At 42.8% G+C, this 26836-nt stretch overlaps 1 protein-coding gene across 1 annotated transcript in view; it reads right to left on the bottom strand.

Moving 5' to 3' along the window:
• LAMA1 (laminin subunit alpha 1) overlaps positions 1–26836 on the bottom strand; it is a 145490-nt gene that overhangs the window by 32222 nt on the left and 86432 nt on the right. The window contains 18 exon segments of the mRNA XM_068562441.1: positions 370–494; positions 1254–1404; positions 2255–2388; positions 3375–3518; positions 4864–5018; positions 5328–5510; positions 7731–7847; positions 10059–10152; positions 10640–10775; positions 12714–12877; positions 12994–13110; positions 13293–13503; positions 17968–18130; positions 19574–19685; positions 21240–21329; positions 23040–23182; positions 24102–24295; positions 24606–24692. Of these exon segments, the coding sequence (XP_068418542.1) occupies positions 370–494; positions 1254–1404; positions 2255–2388; positions 3375–3518; positions 4864–5018; positions 5328–5510; positions 7731–7847; positions 10059–10152; positions 10640–10775; positions 12714–12877; positions 12994–13110; positions 13293–13503; positions 17968–18130; positions 19574–19685; positions 21240–21329; positions 23040–23182; positions 24102–24295; positions 24606–24692 (2520 nt within the window).

Here is a 26836-nt window from a genome sequence, read left to right as displayed (position 1 = left end):
GCTAATGATTTAATAATGGAAAATTACACACAAAGGTAAAAAGCGCAATGAATTCTAATTACTGGCCCGCTCAACTGGATTCCGTTGCTAGAAGTAGTTTATTAACTCACTGAGCTAAAGTTTTTGGCTAGTAGGTAGGGGCACTTATCTAAACTGAAGACAGTTTAATCCATTTACAAATGTAGGCATAAAGCACCTGTTTTTGTCTACTTCAGCACTTGCAAAGTATGTTCTATGGAACGTAAGCAGCTCTTTTTAAAAAGAGTTCAGGGTCAAATGAGTTTGGGAAATGCTGCAACTCTAACCTTCTCCCGGGACAGTGTCACCGTGCATATTAGCATCTTATGTGTTACTCATGGGGCACGTTACCTTCCAAAGCAGCCATGGCACTTCCCCTCCCTTTCCATATAGTTCCATAGGCCAATCGACTGTCCATTCAAGAAGGCCTCTCCCATGCAGCCTTTAAAATGAGTAACCTTCACAGCAGGAGACTTCTAATGTAAACAAACAAACAAACATAATCCAAGTATATTTGGTGAAAAGAAATATATTCTCTAAGTGCACAAAACTCCTCCTTGGGAGCTCAGATCTAACAGATCCAAATTTTGAGAAAACAACATCCAGGAAAACGACCAGATTGTGATCACTGAACTTCCTTCCAATTATGAATTGGAATCCTAGAATGAGTGACAGCAGGACAAGATCTCAAAGGTCATGTCAGTTACTAGGGTCACTGGAGAGAAGGCCCTTTAACTAATGAGGAAAGAGACCCAGAGAATGTGGTCAGTGGTGAGGGCCTGCCGGGAACTGGGACCCTTACTCTCATTTCAGAGCTCTGAACCAAGTCCAGGTGACTGAACTTTATTGGGTGAGAGGGTAACTGATGTAATAAAATATATACGATGGGCTCTTTTGCTAACTGCTAATTAGTATTAGTCTACCACTAGAGTCAGAATAGAGATAAAGGGAGTTTACAGAAATTCATGTGGAATATTGAGTTTCCTCTTTTATTATTGGGGAAAAAAAACAAATAATAAAATGAACCATCGGCTTCTTTTCCATTATGCTATCTATTAAGCATGATCCTTTACAAAACCAACCCAACTCTGCAGATGAACTGTCATTAAACAAAATAATAGAAGCAGGAAAATCTTCATCTGCCTAGAATATTTTCAAACATTTAAACATATTCATTTTATACATTGGTAAAATCAGCCAATCAGCACTGTTCGGATGAACGTTCAGAAGATTACCTTGATCTGTCCTCCAAGCCCTCCAACAAACATTAGTGTTGAATTGTTTACATCCAGAACATTAGCTGTTCCAGGGGATTTACTTGTTTTTGGTGGTGGCTTCTGAGATGCGCTCATTTCCTTTACACTCAACGAACCAATGTTTCCAAACCTAAGGGCCACAGAATTGCAAAAAGAGCACCTGCAGAATTGCAAGTTGGTCCACATACACACACATCTGTTTCACACACAGCCTCCATCTGCTTCTGCCCATGTCTCCAGCTGGTCTCCGTGCTTCCACTCTTGCCCATCCCACCCCTAGTTTGCACTCCAAAATCTTGTGGAGTATTTCTTCTTAAAACATAAATTCCATCATGTTACCTCCTTGCTTAAAATAGTTTCAGATAATGAACTAAATAATTTATTATTATTCTTCTTTATTATTTATTATTACCCCATTTTTTCAAATAACAAAGTAAAAATCAGAAATTTCCAACAACACACCATCACCAACCAACTGTGATATTACAGAAAAGTGAAAAGAAAGCTATCCCTACAGCCGCTTAACAGCAGTTGCCTCTGGGGAGGGGCTTTAAAAGGAAGAATTTTGCTTCGTGCCTGAATTTTGAGAAAACGCATCCCCCACTTGTACCCTCATCTTCTGTTCTACTTGTACCACTGCCAGCCATGTGGCACCTCCACCACGCTGCACTTTACTCCCCTCTGCTGGGGCGCAAACATTTTACTGGGTTGGCTGCCTCAGACTTGGACCTAACATTCTAAAGGCAACATAAACTTTTAACTTTTTTCTTCTTTTGATTGTTGGTTTTGCTAACAAACTTTATTTCTTCTGTAATAATGAAGAAAAATTATTTCTATAGTTAATCTAAACCAAGTATTCTTTCACTATAATCTGACTTCCCAGAAATTTCAAAGACTGTTATATGATGTTACAAACATGTAATTACTTATAAGATGCAGTTACAAAAAGCGAGATGCTCAGAGAGAACTTTCTCTGCTACCTGGTTACATAGATACTGTGCCATTTGCTGTCATCAATCGGGAAGTCTGGAAATTCCAAACGTGTGGACCCGGAGCCCAAATCCCAGAGGAAGGCCACTTTCCCTCGCCGCATCTCCACTGCCAGGAAATCAGCCTGGGGTGCAGGGCATGAGTTGGGATGAGTTCACATGCTAGACTGTGCATGACTACCAAAACACTTTAAAAGAAGAGTTCTTACAGCATTTTCTCTATTTTTAAAAATTTTTTTAAAGTAGGAAACAAAAAAGATCGTCTTTTGTCTTTAAATGCTCCCCTCCCTGGAGCTGAAGCATGACCTGGAGTATTGGTACTGGAGATGGTGGCCACCGTTGGCCATCACTGCCCACCACCCTTGCCCAGTGTAGCCCTCCATGAAGCCTCCCATGAAGTTCTCCAAGAAAACTTGCTGGGGGTTACCAGCCTCTACCGGGGTCATGAGGGGAGGCATTGCACTTGTTTGTTTGCCCAGTCTGAGAAGGCAATGCATGAACGTGAGATGTACAGCAAGACAGGAGCCATGAAATCCTACATCACGGACTGACCTGTGCTTTGCACCTTGTATCTTAAGAAGACATTTCAGATGGCATTTGTGCTTGCTAATATTCTCTGCCCTAACATACCCAAGGGCTCTGACCTGTTCCCAATGACACAGTCAAATGAATCAGTAGTCTTCCATAGGGGACGCACCCTCTGGGAACCCTGGGAATCTCGCTGGGTGGAAGAGCCTGGGGGGAAGCTTGACGATTCTGATATGCCCCTTGTGGTGCACGCCTCCACTCCTGGTAACAGCCGCCCAGGTCGACAGACCCAAAGCACAACTCTGTGGCTTCAGAGGTCACAGGAGACATTAAGAAAAGCTCTGTCCCACAGCTCACAGTTAAGAAGGCAGAGGGAGGTACTTTTCATAAATGCCACTCTTCTCCTCACAGGCATTCAGTTCTGTAGTTTGATTATTTTTAATCTAACGTTACCAGTTTAGCAAAAGATTAGTTCTCGTAGAAGAATCAGTGATTTCACAAAGGCCCTATTTTTTTTTAACCAATTCAGAAAATATACTCTGTCCCTTAGAGACTCGGCGTTGCTTCTGTGGGTCATACTCACACTGGTGCTGCTCCCCAGGTAGAAGAGAAGGTTGTCAGGTTCGCTCGTCTTCACATTTAGTGTTAAGCTGTTATAGTTGGTAGAAGAAATCTGAGGCTGGTAGGCCCGGATACAGTCTCTGTCTGCAGACACAGCAACTTTGATCTGTAGAAGGAAAAGGGAAGTGTCCCTAAAGTGCCTAAAAGTCATTTAGGGCCCCACAGTGGCAGCACGCCTGGAGTTGAACAGTGCTATTCTGTTCCAGATCGTCACTGCTAGTAGGTTTCCTCTCTGGATAATGCACAATGCTTCGTGTCTCATAAGGTGAACATCAGATGATGCTGAAACTTATTTTATTTGGTAAAATATTTTAATATGGAAAAGTCAGTCAGGTTTTAAAAGGAAATTTTATGTTGGGAGCTCTATCATGTGAGATTTAATTCCTCAAAGACAAGGAACTTATCCAAATCACCTTGGAATCTTATAGCTGACACAGGACATTTGATGATCATTTATGGAATAAATGGAGGGCTGATCTACTTATTCAGCAAATATTTATAGAGCAGTTATTTCACTTACATATTTCTCTGATAAGTAATTACTTGCATATAATCCTTATATTAACCTTCAAGATTATAAGTTTATATTAACCAGAGCACTTGGAACCATCCAACGGGTTTACATTTATTTGGTGACTGGAACTAAAACAGATGGAAACCAGAGCTCTTGTAAACCTACAGCCCTTTTCCCAAAGTGAAGTCACTCAGGGATCAAAGAATCCAGAGCTCCTTTTTCTTGGCTAGAAACTTCAGGAAGATACTCTTTAGACCAGAGGTCACATCTATTGTCTATAGGTCCCCAGGAGCATGACAAATGATATTCTCTCAAGTCTTATTTCCCTGAAATGCCTCTCCTTGAGCGCACGGCCAATGCCATGTGCCGAGGAAGGCCAGGAAACAGTCTCTCAAATTGTGTGTTTTATGCAGTTAGTGACCTGGATTTGTGCAGCATTCATGCAATTCAAGCTGTTTTGTCAGAATCATAGAGATGAGGCCCACACTGTATGAACATTCTGAAGAGTACTTGGATTATGAACACAAAGTTGGTAAAATGATGGAAATAGCACCATATGCAACCAATGAGACTTAGAGTCATGCTGACACTCAGACCTAATGTGTTCTGCACCATCTAGCTAATTGGTGCAGATCTATAAATCTAGGCCACGATGATAAATGTCCATGAGGACACAGAGATCTCTTTGCCAACAACATTCTGAAACACACCAAAAAAAGCAGGACTCAAAGAAAATGAGACTAATTAAGTAGACTTAAATAGACTTAGGTAAATATATATAAGACAAGGCTTTAAATGTACTTGGAGACAAGGCTGTGAGGAATCTGGGGTTACTGAGAGCTGGTTAGTAGAAAGTGTGACCGAAGGCCCTTTGCACAGGAGGCCTCTGGGACTTGCAGTTCCAGGAGCCTCAGCTGCAGGGGCTCTGGGCACTCACAGACGCTGCTTGCTTCCGGGCCTGGCTGATCAGCAGTTTGATTTCTGATAGGTTTCTGCTCAGGTTCTCTTCTAACATCTTCAAAGGCTTCAGCCGATCAAATAAAAGGTTCGCTTGTGTTTCCACATCTTTGACTTTTCTTCCAGCTAACAAAGCTAAAATACGAGGTGGCGAGAAAGTTGGCAGGAGGGAGGAAACAAGAGAAATGAACTGGTCATTACTAATGCACTGGATAAACTAGAATATCCTAATAATCAAATCCTTGGCATTTTGGTAAATATATGAAAAATGCACCAGCACAAGGCATCACCCAAGGCCCTTCTCTTTTTATAAGTGCAAATCCAGATGTTGGTGCATTTTTATTTTTTAGGACTGCTGTTTGTGAACAAGGCACCACTGTGCCCTTGGCAAACTCAAACGGCTCGACGCAGACTTTCCTAATGGGAGGGGAGACCACGACCTACTGGTCACTGAGGAGTCACGGAGGAGTTCGTCTGTTTCTCGTAACGTGGCATTAACCCTGGACAGGTCACCGGACGTATTCAACAGCTTCTGGCCCAATCCCACGACGTTCTTTAGCGTGCTCATAGCACTCTGATTTGCAGATGTGGCCAGCTCTTTGATTTTGGCGCCTTTGTCTCTGACACCTGAAATAAATTTATACACAAGCATGCACTCTGGTGGTTAAACACAGAGAAAACCATAAAACCACAAAAATTGTAATTTTACAGAGACATGTTACAGAATTTTTTGCTGGTTGTTGAACACAAAAGGGGGCTTCTGTTTTTAATGGTAATATTAAGGCTGCATATCATACGCTCTACTGCTTCCTTTTACGGAAGAATGAAATATTTTTTGATGACAACCCTCTGTACTGAAATATGATTTCAATACACAACGAGATGCCATGTGCTCAGTGTCTTACATGTTAATAATCTAAACTTCTTTCTTTGGTCCCTTTCCTATCACTCCCTTCTCATGGTCATTAACGCCGTCTCCAAATCATTCTGCGTCTACATAAGAAGGTTTGGGAATTTAAATCTGTTAGGTGACATGGAAGTATCCTAGGCTAGAGGAAGTGTACCTGCCCACAACATCAACTGGCTGTTATTTCCATAACAGTGCAGTGAAAACTAAATGGTCACTAAAGATAAAGTGGAATTCAGTTATTCTAGAAAATCTGGTTGATGGTTTTTTTTTAAAGGCACTCGTATTCATTTTTAAAGTGTTTAATCACAAACGGGGCAAAGATTAACACTAGAAGAAGCTGGATGAAGGGTATGCAGGTGTTCTTTTTACTCTTCTTGCAACTTTTTGGCAAGTTGGAAATTGCTTCCAAATAAAAAGTTATTTTTGAGTGCTTGATCAACATACACCATGTATCCTTAAAAACAGATAAATAAGAGAAAAAGAAATTTCCATATCAGAAAATGTTCCATTGATTTAAGTCAGTCCAAAGCGCCGCAAGTCCAGCTCCCCACAGTAACTTTCATGCTTATAAGATGAACCAGCAGACAGAAGAACTTTGGAGATGTTTGGCTATCTTATAGGACTTTTCAAATAATCTTATAAAGAAAAAAGAAAAGGTTGAAGGAGTGTAAAATAAATAAATCACCACAGCACAACTCGCCTGTGTTATACTTTTAAAAAGTTATCCTATTTAAAATTTTAATGAACACTGCGTTTCCAAACCATCAATATTAAAGTGATCTATTTTATAGAACTACCATACGACCCAGCAATCCCACTACTGGGCATATACCCTGAGAAAACCATAATTCAAAAAGAGTCATGTACCAAAATGTTCACTGCAGCTCTATTTACAATAGCCAGGACATGGAAGCAACCTAAGTGTCCATCATCGGATGAATGGATAAAGAAGATGTGGCACATATATACAATGGAATATTACTCAGCCATAAAAAGAAATGAAATGGAGTTATTTGTAGTGAGGTGGATGGAGTTAGAGTCTGTCATACAGAGTGAAGTAAGTCAGAAAGAGAAAAACAAATACAGTATGCTAACACATATATATGGAATCTAAGGAAAAAAAAAAAAAAAGGTCATGAAGAACCTAGTGGCAAGATGGGAATAAAGACACAGACCTACTAGAGAATGGACTTGAGGATACGGGGAGGGGGAAGGGTAAGATGTGACAAAGAGAGAGAGTGGCATGGACATATATACACTACCAAACGTAAAATAGATAGCTAGTGGGAAGCAACCGCATAGCACAGGGAGATCAGCTCTGTGCTTTGTGACCACCTAGAGGTGTGGGGTGGGGAGGGCGGGAGGGAGGGAGATGCAAGAGGGAAGAGATATGGGGACATATGTATATGTATAACTGATTCACTTTGTTATAAAGCAGAAACTAACACACCATTGTAAAGCAATTATACTCCAATAAAGACGTTAAAAAAAAAAAAGTGATCTATTTTAGAATGCTTATCGCCTCACAAAGGAAGATTTCTTTAATTTCCAAGCAAGAATTCTCTAATTTCCCACATTTGTAATGAATCTAGCATTTCCCCCTAAAGCAGGAACACTCCAGCTTCTTTACTTCCTGGCTTCTTTGAATGGCCCTTCTTTCATCTCAGGCCCATTTTAAAAGTAAGCAATTAACACGGTAGCATAAAGAATCTAAGGCTTTTGTTTTTCAGGTATAATTCTACTACTTCAATGCAGGTGTTCTGATGTTATAAAAAACATAGCGATCTTCACTTCCAAACCATATTCCTCTATCGATCTTGGCCTCATTTCGGGTGAGGGGTCTCCATCAGACTTGAGGCAGGTCTTCCTCATGCTCATGTGTAAGGGTTTTGCAGCGAGAAGATAATAATTAAATCAAGAACCCCCTTTCCACTTACCTTCAGGAATTGCTCTAAGTATCAAGAGTGATTCATTGGTCTGCTTAGTAATTTTATCAGCATTCTCTTGAAATCTCTTTGCAGTATTTTTCAATTCACTCAGTTCCAATGCGATACCTATTCAAAGGGGAAAAAGTGTTCCCTTTTAGGCTAGTCCTAAAATGTTGCCTAGATGAGAGTTTTATCATTCCTGACCCATCTATAAAATCAGCAGCTTTCTACAGAGACCCCAAGTATCGAAAGTTTTTCCAGCAAGACTTAGCACCACTCATTATAAAAATTGTGTGTTTTGGGGCTTACTTGATCATTTTTTCTTCTTTGTTTCCCTTCTCACTAATATTTCTTCCTCAATTCATGCCCAATTTAATTAGAGCTCTAGGGTAAAAAACTGTGTTTAAGTCACTCAGTCTTAATCAGACTTACTAACTTCCTATCCACACCCAAATCTTGGCCACCTTTGTCCCCTAGGTTGTAAGACCCCAAACACGGGCTCCTGCTCTGGAATCTTCTTCTCAGTCCCCCACCTGCTTCTCAGCCAGGGTCCCTCCCCTACTTTCCTGCTCCCTTCTAACCACCCAATAGGCACTCAACTCATCCTCCTTCATGTTTGATCAAAGCTGTTGGATCAAAGCTTTTACTTTTAAAATTGCTGTTCATAATACACAATCACATTTGGATTCTGAACGCCTGGTTAAAAAATAAATTATTGATAAAATCCACGATGAACATGATGGTTCTGCGTAGTTTTAATTGCCAGAAAGTTCACTATTTTGTGGCCTACAAAATACCTTTAGTTATGTAAACTAAAGCTACCGCCCATCAACAGTGATGCTAGAGTTTGTGTTTAAAGCTTTATGGGGGGCTTCCCTGGTGGCGCAGTGGTTGAGAATCTGCCTGCCGATGCGGGGGACACGGGTTCGGGCCCTGGTCCGGGAGGATCCCACATGCTGTGGAGCAACTGGGCCCGTGAGCCACAACTACTGAGCCTGCGCGTCTGGAGCCTGTGCTCCGCAACAACAGAGGCCACGATAGTTGAGAGGCCCGCGCACCGCGATGAAGAGTGGCCCTCGCTTGCCGCAACTGGAGAGAGCCCTCGCACAGAAACGAAGACCCAACACAGCCAAAAATAAATAAATAAATAAATAAATAAAAATTAAAAATGAATATCTGCTTAAAAAAAAAAAGCTTTATGATCGAGAATTAGGGACTTTTTGTATTGTGAGATGAACATAAATTCTAAATTGTGCCACTCACAGAGAAACAAAAAATATGCACCTATCCAAGCCCTTGGCTCAGACAGCTGTGGAAGGGTCCAGGACTGGACATGGAAGTAGTCTAAGGGGTATGAGCCTTGTTTATGGCCCACTATTTACTCCCATAGGAAAAGACAATATTTTTGTTGTATTAGAGTATATTAAGGTGATAGGTACACTATACGTTATATTTATTTATTTATTTATTTATTTTGGGCTGCGTTGGGTCTTCGTTTCCGTGCGAGGGCTTTCTCTAGTTGCGGCAAGCGGGGGCCACTCTTCATCGCGGTGCGCGGGCCTCTCACTATCGCAGCCTCTCTTGTTGCGGAGCACAGGCTTCAGACGCGCAGGCTCAGTAGTTGTGGCTCACGGGCCTAGTTGCTCTGTGGCATGTGGGATCTTCCCGGACCAGGGCTCGAACCCGTGTCCCCTGCATTGGCAGGCGGATTCTTAACCACCGCGCCACCAGGGAAGCCCCACTGTACGTTATAAAACTTGTATGTTTCTCTTACACAACAGATTCCTCTGCCATTTTGTGTTATGCTTATTGGATAACTCTTACATATGCCAAAACTGCTTACTGAAACTCTCGGGAAAAATGAAACTGCATAGGTCTTTTTTTAAATAGATAAATCAATAATGATTTAATTCAGTAATTATTTAATAAGAACCTACCACGAGTCTAACATTACATTAGCCCTATGAGGAAGACACAAGAGGAATCAAACATAATACATCTCTTCAAGAGACTGTGAAACCCTGAGAGATGAATAGAGAAGCACATGAAATCACAGGTAACCTGACAAACGCTATGAAGAACTAAAGCAGCGAGTAGAGGTTTTGGTTCTCACGGAAGGCTTATCGAGTCTACGGAAGATTGGAGGGGACTGCACATTAAATGATATCACTAAAATAAAAATTATATGATATGTCTATGATAGGAAACTGGAATATTATTGTGACAAAGAAATGTTAAGCTTCAAATTGCTCCAGGAAAGATGAATGTTCTGGAAGTATGTTCAGAGATGTGCCCACAATCACTCCAATATCAACACAGTCCAAGCTGGAAACTGACCTCCATGCTTTCTGCTCAGGCTATTGCCTTCTTTTAGAAATTCAGCACTGCGCTGGAGAGCCGCTTTCCCACTAGAAACAAGAGATTCTGAGGCCTGTAAAACAGAACAATTTAAACATAGCAACTGGAGGGCAGGGCGGAGGTGGAGAAAGCAACTCCATTCTATCAGAATAGCCTCCAGTGTAGTTCCAAACAAGGAAGTCAGCCAGATAACAGGCAGGGACAATTTAAACTGTCCTATCTTACGTTTAATATATGTTCTAATTTGTGGCTGAAGAGAAAGAACACAGCCATTTTAAAATCTATAAACACGAAAACCAGCCGTTAAATGAAGATCTTCACCACGGGTAAGAAAAGCTGTCTCAAGTGGATATCAAGTAGCATTATCATTATTTATGACTTAGGAAATGAAAACTTACATCACTTGATGACAGAAGCCTTAAACAGATCCCACCAGAAAAGAATGTTAAAGCATAAATTTAAGCCAGTGCATCTCTGCTCAAGCACCTCAGGGAAGGATCGCTACCCCACAGTGCCCAGAAAAGGAAGGCACGCACGGAAGCCCCCAGGGCATTTCTTACCACGCTCGCCTTGCTCCCAGTCCTGAGAGCATCTTTCACCAACTTCTCTGATTCTTCAATCAGGCTCCGGATGTTGGAATGGACATGGGTTGCACTGGTCGCATTTAGGGACACATGACTAACATTTCCAAGGCCACTGTGAAATCAACATATTTAGAGATGTTATGATCAACTAAACTGAACTACCCCACTATGCTTAAAAGCCTTCCAGTTTCTTCCCCCTTAGAGAATTATCATCAACAAGGAAGACAGGATTTCATGTCAACATGTAGATTCCCCTCTAACTCCAAAAGTAATCTTAAGAAGTGATAACACTAAGAACTGCTGTTTAATTAACACCCAAAGAAGAGATGACTGCTGTGTCCCGTCTTTTAAACCATCCATTCTTTGATCTCTGTTCAAACCCCCTGCGTGTGTGTGGGGTGCCGCTGCATGTTTGCATTGGTTGTAATCGCTCCTGCTACGGCACGTGTTAATTAAAAAAAAAAAAAAAAAAAGCTTTCCTAAGCATATATGAGGATGCTGAATCTTATTCCTCAAATAGTATAGACCAATTTGAGGAAATTCACTAGGGGTTTTGGAGGAGCATCAGATAGTATTTCAATCACCTGAACTTTACTCTTGTAAGTGGGCAAATCACTCAAGAAGTTGCCAGCTGGTAATGGTGCAATTTCATCCAGCTCACTCTAGCTTCAAAATGAAATCTGACAATTGACACATCTTTGCCTGCTGAGTAACCTACTTCATTTTCTTCCCGAGGTTATTGAGTTGGGTGACTCCCAAACCAGACACCAGCAGTTATTACTTGTTACTACTTCACTGGCAAAATTCAGTGACTTATAAATAAAAGCTAACAATGTTATTTAACTTTACGTATCACACCAACTTGCTTTTACTACTCATACTAAGTAATAAAGATTTTGTTGTAGCTATGCCTGTAGTCAGAACATTCTTTTCTCTTTTGGGACACAATGAAAGATGAGGAAAGGAGAAGAACTGAGTATGTAATTCCATTTTCTGATTCCGATGGCAGACATAGGCGGTAGTGCTCAATGCAGCACATAATTTAAGCAATAGTCTATGTTATTCAATACATCGTTTTCAGTCGCTTTCACTGTGTGAGCTAATCTTTTATGGCAGCATTCCTCAAACTGGAAAAATATTTATTTTTCTCCTTCCACAAAACACACCCAACACACAGAAACACACATATTCCAGTGTGTCCAGACTTTTTCCACTCATAATTTATAACAGATTCTAAAGAAATAAATGTACCAACTAACAATATTGTGTAACTCACTGATAAGGCCTAAAACCCCGATTCCCTCATTTGCTGCACATTAGGTCGCCTGAGTATCTTAAAAAAAAGGAAAAGTACAGCTCACATCCCACAGTCTTCGGGGGATGGGAGAGACGCAAGTGGACACAGACATCAGTATTTTAAAGTTCCCCAGGGTATTGCTGCAACAATTTGGGAACCACTGGCCCAAAGCTGTGCTTCTCATTTAAAGGTGTTTTTAACAAGCTGAGGATATATTTGACAAATATCCAAAAATATATGTTAAAATTATGATAGTACAATGGTAGACCTTCAGGTAGTAGAAAGTAATGGAGATGGTATCTTTCAGGAGTTGGAAAATAGACTCCCAACACTTCTAATGGTCCAGGACGGGCAACCACAACCTGCATCCATGCGTAAAGCCCGCCGGATCACAAGGTCCAAGAAGACAAGATGTATAAATAAATCAATATCTGGTTCTGTCCATATGCAACCTAACAATAAAGTCCTGAGCACCAGGTAGATACGTAAGGCCTCAATGGCTTGATATCAGAGCACAATATTTGTTTTCATTCCTATCTGGTTCAGTTTGCATTTTTCCATCATACAGTCCTGCTGATGGTCAACCACGTTACCAGACATGGGAGAAAATCCTCCTTGCCATGGAAATAAAAGAGAAGTCTTCATTTTTAGACAAAAAAAGAATTTAACTCAACACGGTGATCAAAATAGCCATGCTTATCCTCTCTGATCCACAGATCACAACCTGAGAATTCCTGCAAGGTGTGGTCTCACCTGTCCAGGGCACCTGCCAGTCTCTGGAGCTCAGTGGCATGGTCCTCCGCTCTGTAGACAAGGTCCAGTGCTCTTCTTTTGGACATCTGCACGACCAGGTCATCTACGTGGTGCCTGATTTTGGCAGTCCACAGAAGCAGCTTATCCCGGTGATGCTCTAACTGCTACATAGAGAAATCGACATTGTGACTACACGTGCAACTATTTAACAATGTATCTGAGACGTGGGAAGATTCTCTGGAAACTTTGGGTATTGCAGCTGTGCTGAGTTGGGACTTACTGCTAGAGCCTTTCCTGAAGCATTTGCAGGTGCAGCGGCAGCATCAAGCAGCCCTCTTCCTTCGGCGATTAGCACTGACGTCAAGTTTTGTTCTTCTTGAACACGCAGCTTTTTATCCTGTAGCAAAAATCACCTCTAAGGATGCTTCATAAAAGCAAGTCGGCTTCTGAACCTCGGTGCCTGACACTATGTGCTGAAGTTAGCCTTCGGGGCTCATTTTTTAAGAAGCTAAGACTGGTATCGTTTACATGGGAGAATTGGGTACCAGCTCTAATGGGGAGAGAGCTGGTGAGACTCACGTTGAACTCTCGCAGGTTGGCCCTGACGATGAGCAGCAGGTGACCGCTTTCCTGGGTCTTCCTCTCTGCTTCCCTCAGGAGCTCTTCTGCGGCCTGCACTTTACTGTTGTGTCTTGAAAGGAGGCTGCTTGCTGCTTCTTTTAATACCTCCAACTCTTCCTGTGGTTTCTGGTAATTTTTCTGAATGTGTGACAATAAATCTTCAGCAGCCCTGGGAAAATAATAGACGGTTCACATGGTAAGAAATGAACAACAAAATTCATATCATTGAAATGATAGTGGAAGAAACTTTTTTTTTTACACAGCAGGTTCTTATTAGTTATCCATTTTATACATATTCGTGTATGTATGTGGATCCCAATCTCCCAATTCATCCCACCACCACTCCCCCCGACCCCGATAGTGGAAGAAACTTTTACATAATCGTTCTGAGTTTCTTTGTGACGTCCTAAGTGGTACCTCGTAATCTCTTAAAAAGGGAAACAGTCTTTCTAAGACAGCTATTAGTATGGCAGATTTCCACTTTATCCTTAATAAACTCTCCTTATTCACAAACGTACTAACATATTTTAGTAATGGAATTAAAAGAAACCATCTCAGTGAATCTTGATTCAGAAAATTGGGACCATAGTCTGTGAATGACGGCAACTGAAATCTTTCATTATAATATGGCCAGAAATTGAAAAAAGACTCTTCAGTGATTTGCTCTCAAGTTACCAGTGTATTTATACAATATAAAGGTTTTTCTGCAGCTAGTTAAAAAACAGATTTTATAAAAACTTTCAAATCCAAATTGCCATAAAGATATAATTTGTACCATGGATAAAAGCAAGCTTTAGGAAATTGAAAGACATTTTCCCCTATTCTTTTATAAATTGCTATTTCAATCAGATTTAAACTTAAAGCTCTGTAGAACGATACAACTTTCCTACTACAGAACTTTGCAGTGGTTGAATATATCCCATTAACTTCTTGCTTCAATTTGTCAGAAGAACTTTGAAAAATTTCATGGAAAATGCCTTGTAAATCACCCTTAGCTTTCACAGGTTATCAGATCGCTGGGCTAAACACCACAAAAAAACATTTTCCAAAGATACATAATTGAGCTCTGACATCATTAGAGCATTGTCAGGAATTATTTGAACATTCTTATGATTTTTAATGATTATCAAAATGATAGCAAGATGTTGCATTATGATACAGGCAACAAGAACTAAAAAAAGCACATGGGAAACACACAAATAAATCCAATATATTCCTAACGTCTGGCCATGAATCTGTCAATTCATATTGTTAAAGAAGGTATCTCTCTAAGAAATTTAAATATAGAGGTCAAATTTTCATCTATGAAATGAATTTACCACCTAAACTGGGATCAGATGAAATGATATAGTCAGCAGTGACTTGAAAGACTAAAAAGGAAAAACACAAAAACCCTCAGCACTCTTCCTTAGCTTCTTCCTGTAAAATTTATTTAGTTAACACAGTAAAACAGTGTTTCTCAAACTGCGTTTCTCCACAACACTAGTGCCGTGAACAGGTAAGCAAGTTCCATGAGAAAGGGTTGCGTGCTGCAGTACATTTAGCTGTGTTCTCCAGGCTCCTTTTGGAGATCCATGAAACATCAGCCTGAAGACTTGTAGTAAAGACCTTGTCTCTCCTTAAGACACTGCATTTCCCAAATTATCTGGGCACAGGACACATTTCTTTAGTGAAATATCTTTTGATAGGTCCAGGGACACCTGCGTGGAAAACGGTTGGGAAACACAGCTGCAAAGGATAATTTATAGGGTGTAGTAAAGGGAAAGATAGCAGGCCGGAGCTGGCTACCCTTAGAAAGGCCTGCTTGCCAGGCTGGCCCTCGGCTGGCGTCTGCAAGTGCCCCCGCTGTCCCCCGACTGATAAGGGTGGCTCACTGCCTCGACTGTTTGTGCAAACAATGTGGTTTAGGCTGAACACCTGCTTCCCTCCTGGGAGTCTGGAATGTGGGTATGTGCTGGGCAGAGGGAGCCTATGGGACCAGCCCCCACCGAAAACCTCGGATGCTGAACTCCATGGGCTTCCCTGGGCATCACACACAAGCTGCTGCATGTTCATTGCTGGGGGGAGAGTGTGCTCTGTGGTCCCTCCTGGGATGGAGAGCGTGTCGGGAGGCCGCGTGGACTCCTGCCAGCTCCCCTGCATCTTCCTCAGGATCCAGCGGTGCATCCTTAATGCGCCGCTCTAGGAAATCTCAGCCCTGAGTCACGGGAGTCCTGGTGAAACTCTGAGTGTGGAGGTGGCCTCGGGGACCCTGACACACGCACGATAAGCAACGAGGTTGTGTGCTAAGTACTCTCACTTACAGGACTGCCGTACTCCAGCATAAATTATCACTCTTCTAAGAATTATAATAAAAAGGCTGAGAAATAATTCCTAAAATAATCAATGAAAGTTGAAATGACCTAAGTACAGGGATTATCGATGGAAGAAAGTGGAGGCCTGACAATGCATTTAAACATCTTTTTTAAATAAAAGGTCTCAGTAGTGATAATTTAACTTACAAATTAAAGAGAGAGATCAAGAATCTTATCAATAACTTTATTCCAAATAGAAATAGAAGAGCTACAATGACAGAGAAAGGGTGACAGGAGGAGGGCCTAGTGGGGACGAGGGTCAGGGGGCACAGGTGGGGAGAGGGCCCCCTGCCTTCTCCCCTTCCTCTCAACTGCTACTCAGAAAGTCAACTTTTCCCAGTTGGACTTTGAGCTCCTAGTGGGCAAAAAGGCGTTATTGTTCTCTTTTGTGTCCCCAAGTCCTAGCACAATGCGGGCCACCTGTGGGCTCAATCCACTTTATTGACCAAATGACATGACCATGGAAGGTACTGGGGCGGGGAGGACCCCTGCAAAATGACTCCTGGGATCTGCAGGGATTCCCCATCCGAGGGAAAGACGTGCAGCCGGGGGAGAGAATGAGTGAGATGACCGACCATGCGTGGCACTGGGAGGACCTTGAGCCTAGGATGAGCTGGAGCCGGGTGGATGGGGGGAGATGGTGAGCGAAGAGGGAGGCTGGAGTGAATACGTGATGTTTACATGCGGTCCAGGAGGCAGCAGGGAGCTGAGGGGGGTGGGGAGAGAGCAGGGTGCCCTGGGGTGGCTGCCTCAGCTGCAGGCGGGTCCTGGGACCACCCGCATGGAGGTATGAGCCTTTCCCTGTGGGGGTCCCCGCGCCATGCATCCAGTGAAGGGAGGATGCTGGGGAGGGACTGGGTCAGGGACAGGTGATTATAATCTAGTGTAGGTGCACAGCCATGGTCTCTGAGCTGACCATCGAAGTTCCACCCACCCATCTTCTATGGACTGGGTCTAAAATGGTACTTCCTGTTGTTTTGGGCTGGAAAATAACGGGGTTTAATGTCAGACAGATTTAGGTGTGTAGCCAGATTTCATATTGTCCTGCACGTGGGGCAAGTTACTACTATTCTCTGGGCCTCAGTTTCTCCAGCTGGATATTTCCCAGCTAACAAAGGTGGCAGGGATGAGCACCTGCGGTCCATGAGGGGTGAAGTCCACACCGCCCAGCACAGAAGAGGTGCTCCGTAGACGGCAGCCCCTTCCCCGTCCCCTGGGCCCTCGCCCACTTCTGAGCTCCCCTGGACCAGTCCGTAGTCCCCTCAGGGCCCTTCTTGGGCCCTAACAAATGTTCTAGTAATTAGATTACTAGTCCCGTCTCCAAATCCCACGCCACAGTAAGTTCCTCCTTTTGTTTCTCACAGAACAGATTAACAACAATGTCAAAAATCCCATTCAGTGATGAAGAAAGATGTAAGCTCAGCTCTCCCGTGTGCTGCCGGCAGAAGTGGATGTTGTTTTTAAAAGCCTTTTAGAAAATAATTTGGCAATGCAAGTCGGGAATCCTCAAAATGCAAACTCTTTGGCTAAATGATTTCATTCCTTAACATGTACCCTGATAAGATAATAATGTGAAATACAGAAAAAGATTCTTATCTAAGTTGTCCATTACAACATTCTTTAAAATAGCAAAATATATTAAAAATAGTTTAAACATCTCACTATAGAGACTGGAGTTTTGATGGAGTATTATGTGACTAAACCAGTACTTAAGACATTTATCACAACCCGGCAGAGAGACAGCTTTGCTATTACATCAAGTAATTACTGTGTGAAAATACTAAGAAAAAAGCCTGAAAGCAAATTACAAGCTCCTAGTGACCATGTCTAACAATTCTTTGTGATCTGTCATTTCACATCATGGGTTTTGATGACAGTGTGCGTAACTGACCTAAATTAATCTGGCATGATGTCAATCTGTCCTAGAGTTCACAGCTTCAGCGGTAGCCACTGCCTGTGTCTGCTTCCATGAGAGTTTACAGCATTATACTTAATCTTCAATAAAGACAGTACCATGAGGTTCTTTTTGTCCACACTAAGTAGAAATGCTGTTTCAGGGTCACAGAGAAAAACCGAACCTATGACGTAATAGCAAAGATAGAAATTCTACTGATCACACTTTTCTCTTGTGGAGGGGCCAGCACCCAGCTCTTCTCCTATGACCTCCTGCCCCACTGAGAGCTTTCTTTCCTTCTCCTCCTCCACTTGCCTCCTTCCCCCTCAGCTTTCAAGTTCCTACCTCTAATTGGTTGTGTCACGAATGGTATTCAGGCACTTACTTGAGTTCAAGGGTGGCATTTTGGTGCAACTGCAGGAAATTCCTTTTCTGAATGATTTCCAGCAATGAAGTAATGTTCTTTTGCATATTCTGAAGAGTAGAACTGGGTAACTGGACATCTTCATCCAAGGTCTGATTCAGAGTTGCTGCCCTTTCGATGATTTCTACGGAGAAAATTTATCAATCATTGAATTAAGTCTCTCAAAAATGGACAGTACTAAAATGGAAAAACTTAGAACCTTCTCCAGTAAGGCCTGCTCTGCTCACCTAAACTGGGTTGAACCTCTAGCCGGGCCAGGTCAGCCCATATATCCCAATGCACTCTGGACATCCTCTGTCAAAACACTCATGGACTTGGGATTACTGGTTTATTTCATGTCTGCTTCCCCAGTACCCATAAACTCTGTAAGGGCAGGGGCTGTGGCTACCATGCTCACGGCAGCATTCCCTGCCCCTGGCACGAACATTTGCATGTAGAAGCACTCAGTAATATTTACTGCAGGAACAAACCACCAATACTTGATATTAAAAAACATGTCATTTGTTCTAATAATATCCTTACCTTTTGCCCTATAAAGTCTGATTCGTATTGGAGTCTATACTTTTTATGCCCTTACGCCATAATCCAAAATGAAAAGCCAGAATTTCTGGTAGCCAAAAAACTGACAATAGCATTCTAAAAGCCAGATCAGATGGGACATCCCAGCTGAGTAGGGAGTAAATTACTCTGATATTAGGACATACTTTGGGACCACACTGAAGCTCCAAATCCCATCAACTCCTATTCTGGGCAGAGAGATGGTGTTGAGAGTTTAGCTAAGCTACTCTGTGGTATTGCTGCCTCTGTGTCCATTTCATTCAGCTAAGAGGCCTGCAGGGCCCTTAAACTAACACTGGCCCCTCATGCAAGCATATGTCCTAGACGCAGCCGCAGGGGCAAAGCAAATGTAAGTTCTGGATATGACTTCCCCAATGGCCCTAGTGATCAACAGTCTTCCTGTCTCCCAGCGCCTTCCCCTTACATGCCCCGTAGATAAGGTCCCCAGGGACTTACCAAAACCCTGCTCTTTGGCTTTGGATTGGCCAATCTGGCCTTAGCCCAGGAACCCCAAAGCACTCCACGCACAAACCCTAATAAAGGCCTGCGCTCCAGGTCCTGTCTCCCTCTCTCTGCCTGCACCCTGCCTTGACCACCTCATGTGGCCCCTTGAGGTGGGCTGGCTACTTCCTCAGGCTGCGCCCCCCTGAGTAATCAACTGCTCTATCTCATCTTCTCTCGTGGTCTGTTGTTGGACCTCGGCTCACCACTCGGCAAATGTGCTCTGTTTAACAAGTGTTCATTTGACAAATTCATAATGGATGGGGAGGCACCATATCTACTTGATACTAAGGACCGAAGGGTACGGCATAATGTGCAAAAGAAAAAAGGAAACGCCCATTTTTTAAAAGATAAAACTCTCAATGAAAGACAACAATGTGGACACAGGGAAGGCTCCAGGTGTCCAGTCTAGGAGTCTAGCACATGGTTACTCATGTGCTGAGTGAAGCGAATAAGCTTTTCCTACCAAGGAAGCCAGACCCGCCAGACGAGGCTCCGAGGACACTACCTTGGATGTCTGCCTGCAGCTTCTCAGTAAACGTCAGGAGGTCGCGACTCTTGTCGAGGATTCTTTCGGTGGCCCTGGTCACATGCTGGCTCCGTGTTAACACTCTGTCCAGCTGATGGAAAATAAAGGCCTCAGTTTAGTTTGACTTTGAATACAATGCGAACTTCGGCACTCCAGATGTTGTCTCTTTTAAGCAACAAAACATATTCTAGAACACAGAGTGAAGATGTACACCATCACCTACGCTAAGGTCAACAGTTGGGTTGGAAGTTGACTAGGTCGTTCATGAACTGATTTACTGCTCACTCTGTGTGAGAAAAGATGGTCTAGTTTTTTAAAGGCAACCTAATTGGCCATGAAGCCACAGACTCCCCCAATGTCTCCATTGTGAAGACCTCATGTCCACTTTAGGACCCAAATATGCAGAACCTAGCAAGTAAAATCTTATTAATTTCTATTGACCGTGAGAACTTAGTCAAGGAGTTAAGACATAGAGTTAGGCAAACGGGCCTGCTTCTGCCAGGCTGGAGACCTGGTACTCAACACCCCCCCAGCCTCACCAGTAACCTGGAGTCATAATAACACTGCCTCACAGGACTTCATGATGATTAAGTGGGATGATGTCTGTTAGGCCGGCAGTCCAGGGGCTGAGGGCTACTCTCAGCTGTTATTTTTATTAGGAATGTTCTAATTTGTGAAAAGAAAGGTTTCATAAATTACAAACGTAATTTCCAGGAATGTAAGGGAACTCAGAATGGTTCTAAAAGTGTTTTCTAGTCAAAATCCAAAGAGAATCTTCTTTAATGGATAGAAAGAATTTATTTTCATCAGCTTATCACTTCCTACCAAATGTTTGCTTGCTGAGGTACTTTAAAGCCCACACATAAACCTTTAAACCCTTCCCAAATCATCATTAATTCTAAATTAACAGGAGCCAGGCTAATACATTTTAGGGTGCACGATTGTATACATGTGTGGATGTTGAGAGACAGAGACAAGATACATATATACACAGATACACTATCATACACGTATCAACGTGCATACATGCATATCTATGTGTGTGTGTGTGCGCGCACACACACACACACAAAATCCATGAGTGAAAATTATAAATTTAGCAATAGGCCTCCCTCACCATCTGCAAATGAGCAGATTCTTTTTTGGTCACTAGAAACCATTCATCTGGCATGGGCTAAACAGAATAAATAACCCCCTGCGGACATCAAAGTCCACAAATCAGAAGCACAGGGCTGAAGCCTGAGTGTTGCCGACACCACACAAGGAGCTGCGCTGGTGCTGGGGGCAGGGGTGGGGACCTCCGTTCTCACCATGTGCAGTGAATCCAGGACAGGGAAGAAGCCCCATCTTTTCATGCCACCCACCCCTGGTTCACAGGAGGAAATGAGAGGTGATGGTGAAGTGGCAGCCCGACTCCTCCCTCAGCGGACAGACAGGACAGCAGAAATTAAATCAGGAGCCTCTTCCCACTAAAGCACAGAAGCTGGCAGCATCAGAACCAATTTGAACACAAAGTAGCTGGAGCACAGCTCCTGGGAGGAAGAGGCTGCCCAGATCTGATCAGAACCTTCCAGGCAGCCCCCGGCAAGGGCTCACAAGGGCTGGGGTGGGTGGGAGGATCGGGCCCTTTACGTGAAGAACTGACCTTCCTTTGCAGGTGTTCTGTTTGTTCTGAGACACCTTCAAGCTGAATCTTTGCCAGTTCTTTCTGTATATTTTCTTTTAATAAAGAGTCCTAAAAGAATGAAGAAAACAAATTATAACGCTTCAAAATAAATCTTCTGGTTCTTAACTAACAATCACCTGTTATTACCTTTTTTGTTCATAGAAAGAAATTCTCCTTTCCTTGAAATTGCATTAAAAAATAAAATGAATCACATTCACTTAAGTTTTGACTTCAGCAACATGGTTCCATACTGCCATCTTTCGCTTGTATTTCCTATATAGATATGAATTTAAAGTCTGGTGGGTTGTGCAGAACTGACACTGCTGCAATTCCTGGGTGAGTCTGGCCGAACTTCAACAGCAGAGTCACGTAAATTTTAACTATCATTGCTAACACCTCAAAAAACGCTTACTAAGCTAAAATACAAAAGTATTAAGTAAAGAAAAGCCTTTATAATTACTAACAACTAGGTGCTTAATTTATGCCAACACTCTTCTAATTTCTTTACTTGTATGACTTTATTCAAACCTTATAACAACACTTGAAGGGGCTACATTATTGTTTACGGTCAAGACAGTTATCAACTTGCCCAAGTCGCAGTGTAGGTCAACAGTGAAAACAAGAAAAAGTGAAGGGTTCACAATCTTAAACTCCTGAAAACTTTACATGAACATAAAAAGTCATTTAAGGGAATTAACAAGGTGGTTTAAATGAGGGAAAATCACTCAAAAAGAGTTAAAGTTGAAATCAAGTGTTTATCTCACGTGGTAAAAAGAAATATAGTTGTACTGCTGGAGCCCAAACTGACAGAGGTAGTACTTACTGACCGTGTCTATAGTGAGTGGAAAAGAAACTTAAACATTTCTTTCTTTCCTTTTTTTTCTTATCTTTCAAAACATTTCGTTCCATTTGAGGACAAATAATATAGAAACATCTCTTAGAGTTTCCTAACCTTTCTTAACTCCATTAGAGAAAAGACCGGGATTAACAAGAGTGGATCACTGAAGCAGCTGGATTCCACTGTGCGCACGCGCGCATACACACACACACACACACACACACACACACACACACACAGGCATTACTGCATAACACAGTGAATTAAATATCTCAAATTCTCATGCGTAGGCTTTAAGCCAAATTAAGAATCACATTTTTTCCCAATTAGAATGAAAAAATGCTGTCTAGTAAGTCAATTTCTTACCTTCCCACCTTCTTTTGGACCCAGATCAAAACACAGATTTTAACTAAACATAAAGCTATGATTTACCCCCAGAGATTTTCATATAGTCTTCCAGGGAGGAGGAACTTTTGTGCCGTGCAACTCCAGTTAAGAATAATACACTGACAGAAAATAGTTCATCTTCATTCAGCACATTAAAGAAGATGCCATCCTGATTCTTTTTCTGTGTTTGTATTAGGTCAGCTGTTTTCAACCATCCAAAGACCTGTTATAAACAGGGGTGAGCGGACCTTGTCTTATTCCAAAAGGCAGCAGAAAGAGGAGCACAGAGGAAGAATCTACAAGGAGGCATCTATGGATCAATTCTTGACCAATTAGAGCTGTCCCACAGTGAAACGAGTTATCATGTGGGTGGTGAAGTCCCCGGTCAGGTTCAGGGGAAGAAGGCCTGGCGCCTACCAGCGCTGGACACTGGGACTGAGGCTCCTGCACTGATGGGGAGCATGGACAGAGAAAATTAACCCCTACTGTCCAGGCCGACTCTTCACCTCCCCATGACACATGTTTCTATCTACCTCTGTATTCCTAGTACCTACCCGGAGATATTTCGTTGTATTTTCCAGGTTTGACAAAATCCCATACGGGACAGGGATGATGCCGGAGTGGTTCACAGAGAGGATGGCCTCGCCCACATGGTCCATGTCATTCAGCAGCACGCCTACACATTCATCGTCACAGGCTACAGGGTAGAGGAAGTTCAAGTTAAAGCAAAGCGGCCGGCACGTTTTCCCGTGCGTGCGCACGGCATCCTGTAATAACAACATTGACAGTGCTTCCGAGGACTCATCCCATCTCATCCTCATGCCAACTGTGCCTCGGGAGGTAAGCAGGTCCCAAGCCCCTGTTCTCAGATGACGACGCCCAGACGCAGGTCACATTAGTGACTCCCCAGGGCCACACAGAAACGCCGCTCCAACCTTTACAGCACGTTTGCCCATCTTTGACTTGGACCAACGGCCATGAATTCCAAGTGCATGTCCTGTCAGGGCCTGGTCTGTGATTTCCTCAGATAGTTTGCAGACATCTTCAGCAAGTACAAACGAAGGGGAGTGGAGAAAGTAACGGATGTGTCTTGCTAATGACAAACACACAAAGTAAAGCCAAAGAGCTCTGGACTGCCATGATCCTGACCTTGCTTCCTCCCTACCTTTCCCGCGAACCACTGAGGAGACATCCCAAGGTCACTACCTCATGTACTTGCTATTCAAATAAATCAGAACTGGCAAAAAAAAAATTCCATGACAGCCAAGAGCTGAGGCCATACGTGAAATTTGGTGACACAAATGACCAGCCACAAAGGTGACCTCTCTGCTCTGACTGACCCTTGGCTCCACTAGAGGGAACATTAACCAGCTGAACGATGAAGCTGGCATTGCTGTGCTGCTCATACTGCCGGAGAGATAAATGCTGTTATCCTAGAACCTTCTCCTCGGCTCCAAATGCACCTCACAAAGTTCAGTTCGGCAGATGCAAAGGAATCTAGGATTAGTTAACATAAAATAGGACTTTCTCTATCCTGCCGACGCCACTGGGCACCGTAGCGGGAAACCATCTGAGAGGAGAAACCATCTTTCATCCTTGAGAGGAGTGATACCCACACACACAGTCGCTCTCCACCAGAATGTGCCTCGGTTCACAGTCCTCACAGCGGAGCCCCGTGGCCCCCGGCCTGCAGACGCACTGCCCGGACCCGCGGTCACAGTCACCGTGGACAGAGCCGTGCGGGCTGCAGTCACACCTCTGGCAGGTGCCGCCCGGCATCTGAGGGTTCCCACGGTAGCCCGAGGAGCACCTACAGAAGGAGACACGCAGGACAGACAGGAGGGTCAACACCAGTGAGTAACCACACAGAGCAGCTTCCCAAGGACAGTAATCACTTCTGCCACGTGAAGTGCAGGGAACACAGGCCCACCCACCTCATTCTGCATTTTATTTCCTAAAAGGAGGATGAGATGGTCACAAGGAAGTGCATCTACCCATCTTAATGCCGGGGGTGGGGGGGTTTCGTTTTGCATTATCAATCGCGCACATCCAAACTGCTCAGGGCTCCCGATCACTTTCATAAATATGTTCTATGCGTATAAAAGGGGCAGGTGACATACCTTTCACAATATTGTCCTTCGTAGCCCAGAAAACAGGCATCACAGCGGAAATCGTGATCACCTTCCAAGACACAAGTGCGGCTAAAACTGGAAGAAAAGAATTTTTTTTGAATTTTCAGATACACAACTTCAAATCTTTCTTACGGTACCTATTCATTACTCTTAGGGTACATGATACTGTTCTGAAAAATAAGTGATTACACTGGACAACTGGACAAGTTTTTTAGAGCTTATACTCTTTTGGGCAAAAAAAAAGGAAAATAAACACGTAATCGATACAAGCAGTTGCATCTCTTGTATCTAGAAGATACTCACAGATGCCTGTCCAGTGACAACCATGTGAGTGCTGAGGGGATGCATGCAGCCCGATTTACAGAAGACAACTAATTAGTCACCAAACAAGAAAGCTTCCCAGGTGAAAAGGGGCTTGTTCTGAGATGTACGTGAATTATCTGACTTATTAGATGAAAAGGTGGCTGGAGAGAGCCGCACGTGACTATGAGCAAACACGGGGAACAGCAGGGAGAAGGGAGCTGGACCAGTGCTGGGGATACACCTGACTGCAGTGAAGGGCAAGAGGGAAAAGCAGAGGAAAGAAGAGCAGAGTGAGGGCGGGCTCTGAGGATAACTGGACCTAAAGGTGGGGAGTCAGGCGATGGGCTACAGCAGCGAAAGGACAGAGCGCCGAAGACTGGATAATCCGCTCAGATGCGGATCCCCTCGCTCGCGGACTTCAGCTTCTGGCGTGTTCCTTTTTCTCAATAACCTCTGCCTCCACATTTTAAATCACCAACTAGAGGCTCGGCTGGGTACCTGCAAACCACTAAAAAAACAGCTGGGGTATCTGGCCAGTAAGAGAAGTTCCCAGCATGAGTTACAGGGTTGCTATGAGCCCTGCTTCACTTCTGACTTTTTTTCCTCCTTAAACACTAAAGGGACAGACTTCAGTGAAAACACAAAATATGTAGAAAACAAAGCGTGTCTTTCGGGGCCTCTCAGACGCACAGCACATATGGAATGTTCACACTCATACCGTCTCTCCCTAATAGTGTACTAATTTATTAGTGTGTGTGTGTGTGTAGGGGGTGTGTGCTGTGGGGATGGTGTGGACTTTCTGTAACTGAAGAAGTAAAATACACAAACAGTATAGAACTGTGCAAAGTAGAAGTATAAAACACCCGTCCAGACATTTCTCTGGGCACCTATAGCCATGGAGCTGTGGATGTGGACATACATATGGATATGAATGTTTTCCGAAATGGCATCACATCATATGTTCAGTTTCATAATTCCATTGGCCATTTCTCCAATTCTGTACATGCAGATAATGCCTTATTCTTTTCTCAGTGTTGGTACAATATTTCACTCTAGGTATGTACCACAATACACTCTAGGAATTTAATCAATCCCGTGTAGGCAGATATTTTAGTGCCCCCCTCCAATTTCTTGTGAGTACAAGCAACGCCCATCTTTACACACATATGCAAGTATTCATATAGCTTAGATTACATGAGTGAAATTGATGATTCAAACTTTATATACAGGTTTTATACAAAAAATAGCAGTAGCAATAAATTTTAGGATGCTTGACAGTTTACAGAAGTTTACACAGTGTCTCTCATTAGGTATTCGCTGTCAAGCGACACTTACTTGGAGGCAATAAAAGGTAGAAGATTAGAACAAATATTAAAAGGAAAACTTCATTTTACTATACCAAAAGTTGGTATTTGATCTATACATGTTCAATGCCTTGTCAAATATTCTAAGCAATAATGAAATGTTATTTATGAGTTACAATTTTCATTGAAACCAAAGAGGACCCATGGATATTCCAATTCCCGCCTAAAATCTCTGGTTCTTTTATGTGTTCAGATAACTCTATACAAGCATCATGAGTACGAGGTAGAACCCGGCCCCAATTTCCTTACCATGCAGCATTTCTGCACTTCATCAGACATCAGCATGTATAAATTCTAACCCCATTCCATTGCATTAAACAGGAACTGAAGTCTTCGTACCATTATTCATAAAATTAATAACAATTCATCTCTAGGCACACTGGTTCCATAGGTTGGAGGATAAAATTAGTCTTCAAAAAAACAAAACCTGAAAGTCCTTTCTTTAATGGGTTCCATTCTAACACTCAAAACTAACACACAGATACTTTGCTTTTGAAAAGATTCTCTTCAAATGCTGGAAGAATGAACACTTTTTCTTAAAATTAGCCTTTC

This window comes from Eschrichtius robustus, chromosome 14, assembly GCF_028021215.1.
Source record: "Eschrichtius robustus isolate mEscRob2 chromosome 14, mEscRob2.pri, whole genome shotgun sequence".
NCBI classification, from domain to species: Eukaryota; Metazoa; Chordata; class Mammalia; order Artiodactyla; family Eschrichtiidae; genus Eschrichtius; species Eschrichtius robustus.
This window is presented reverse-complemented; position numbering and strand designations above follow the sequence as displayed.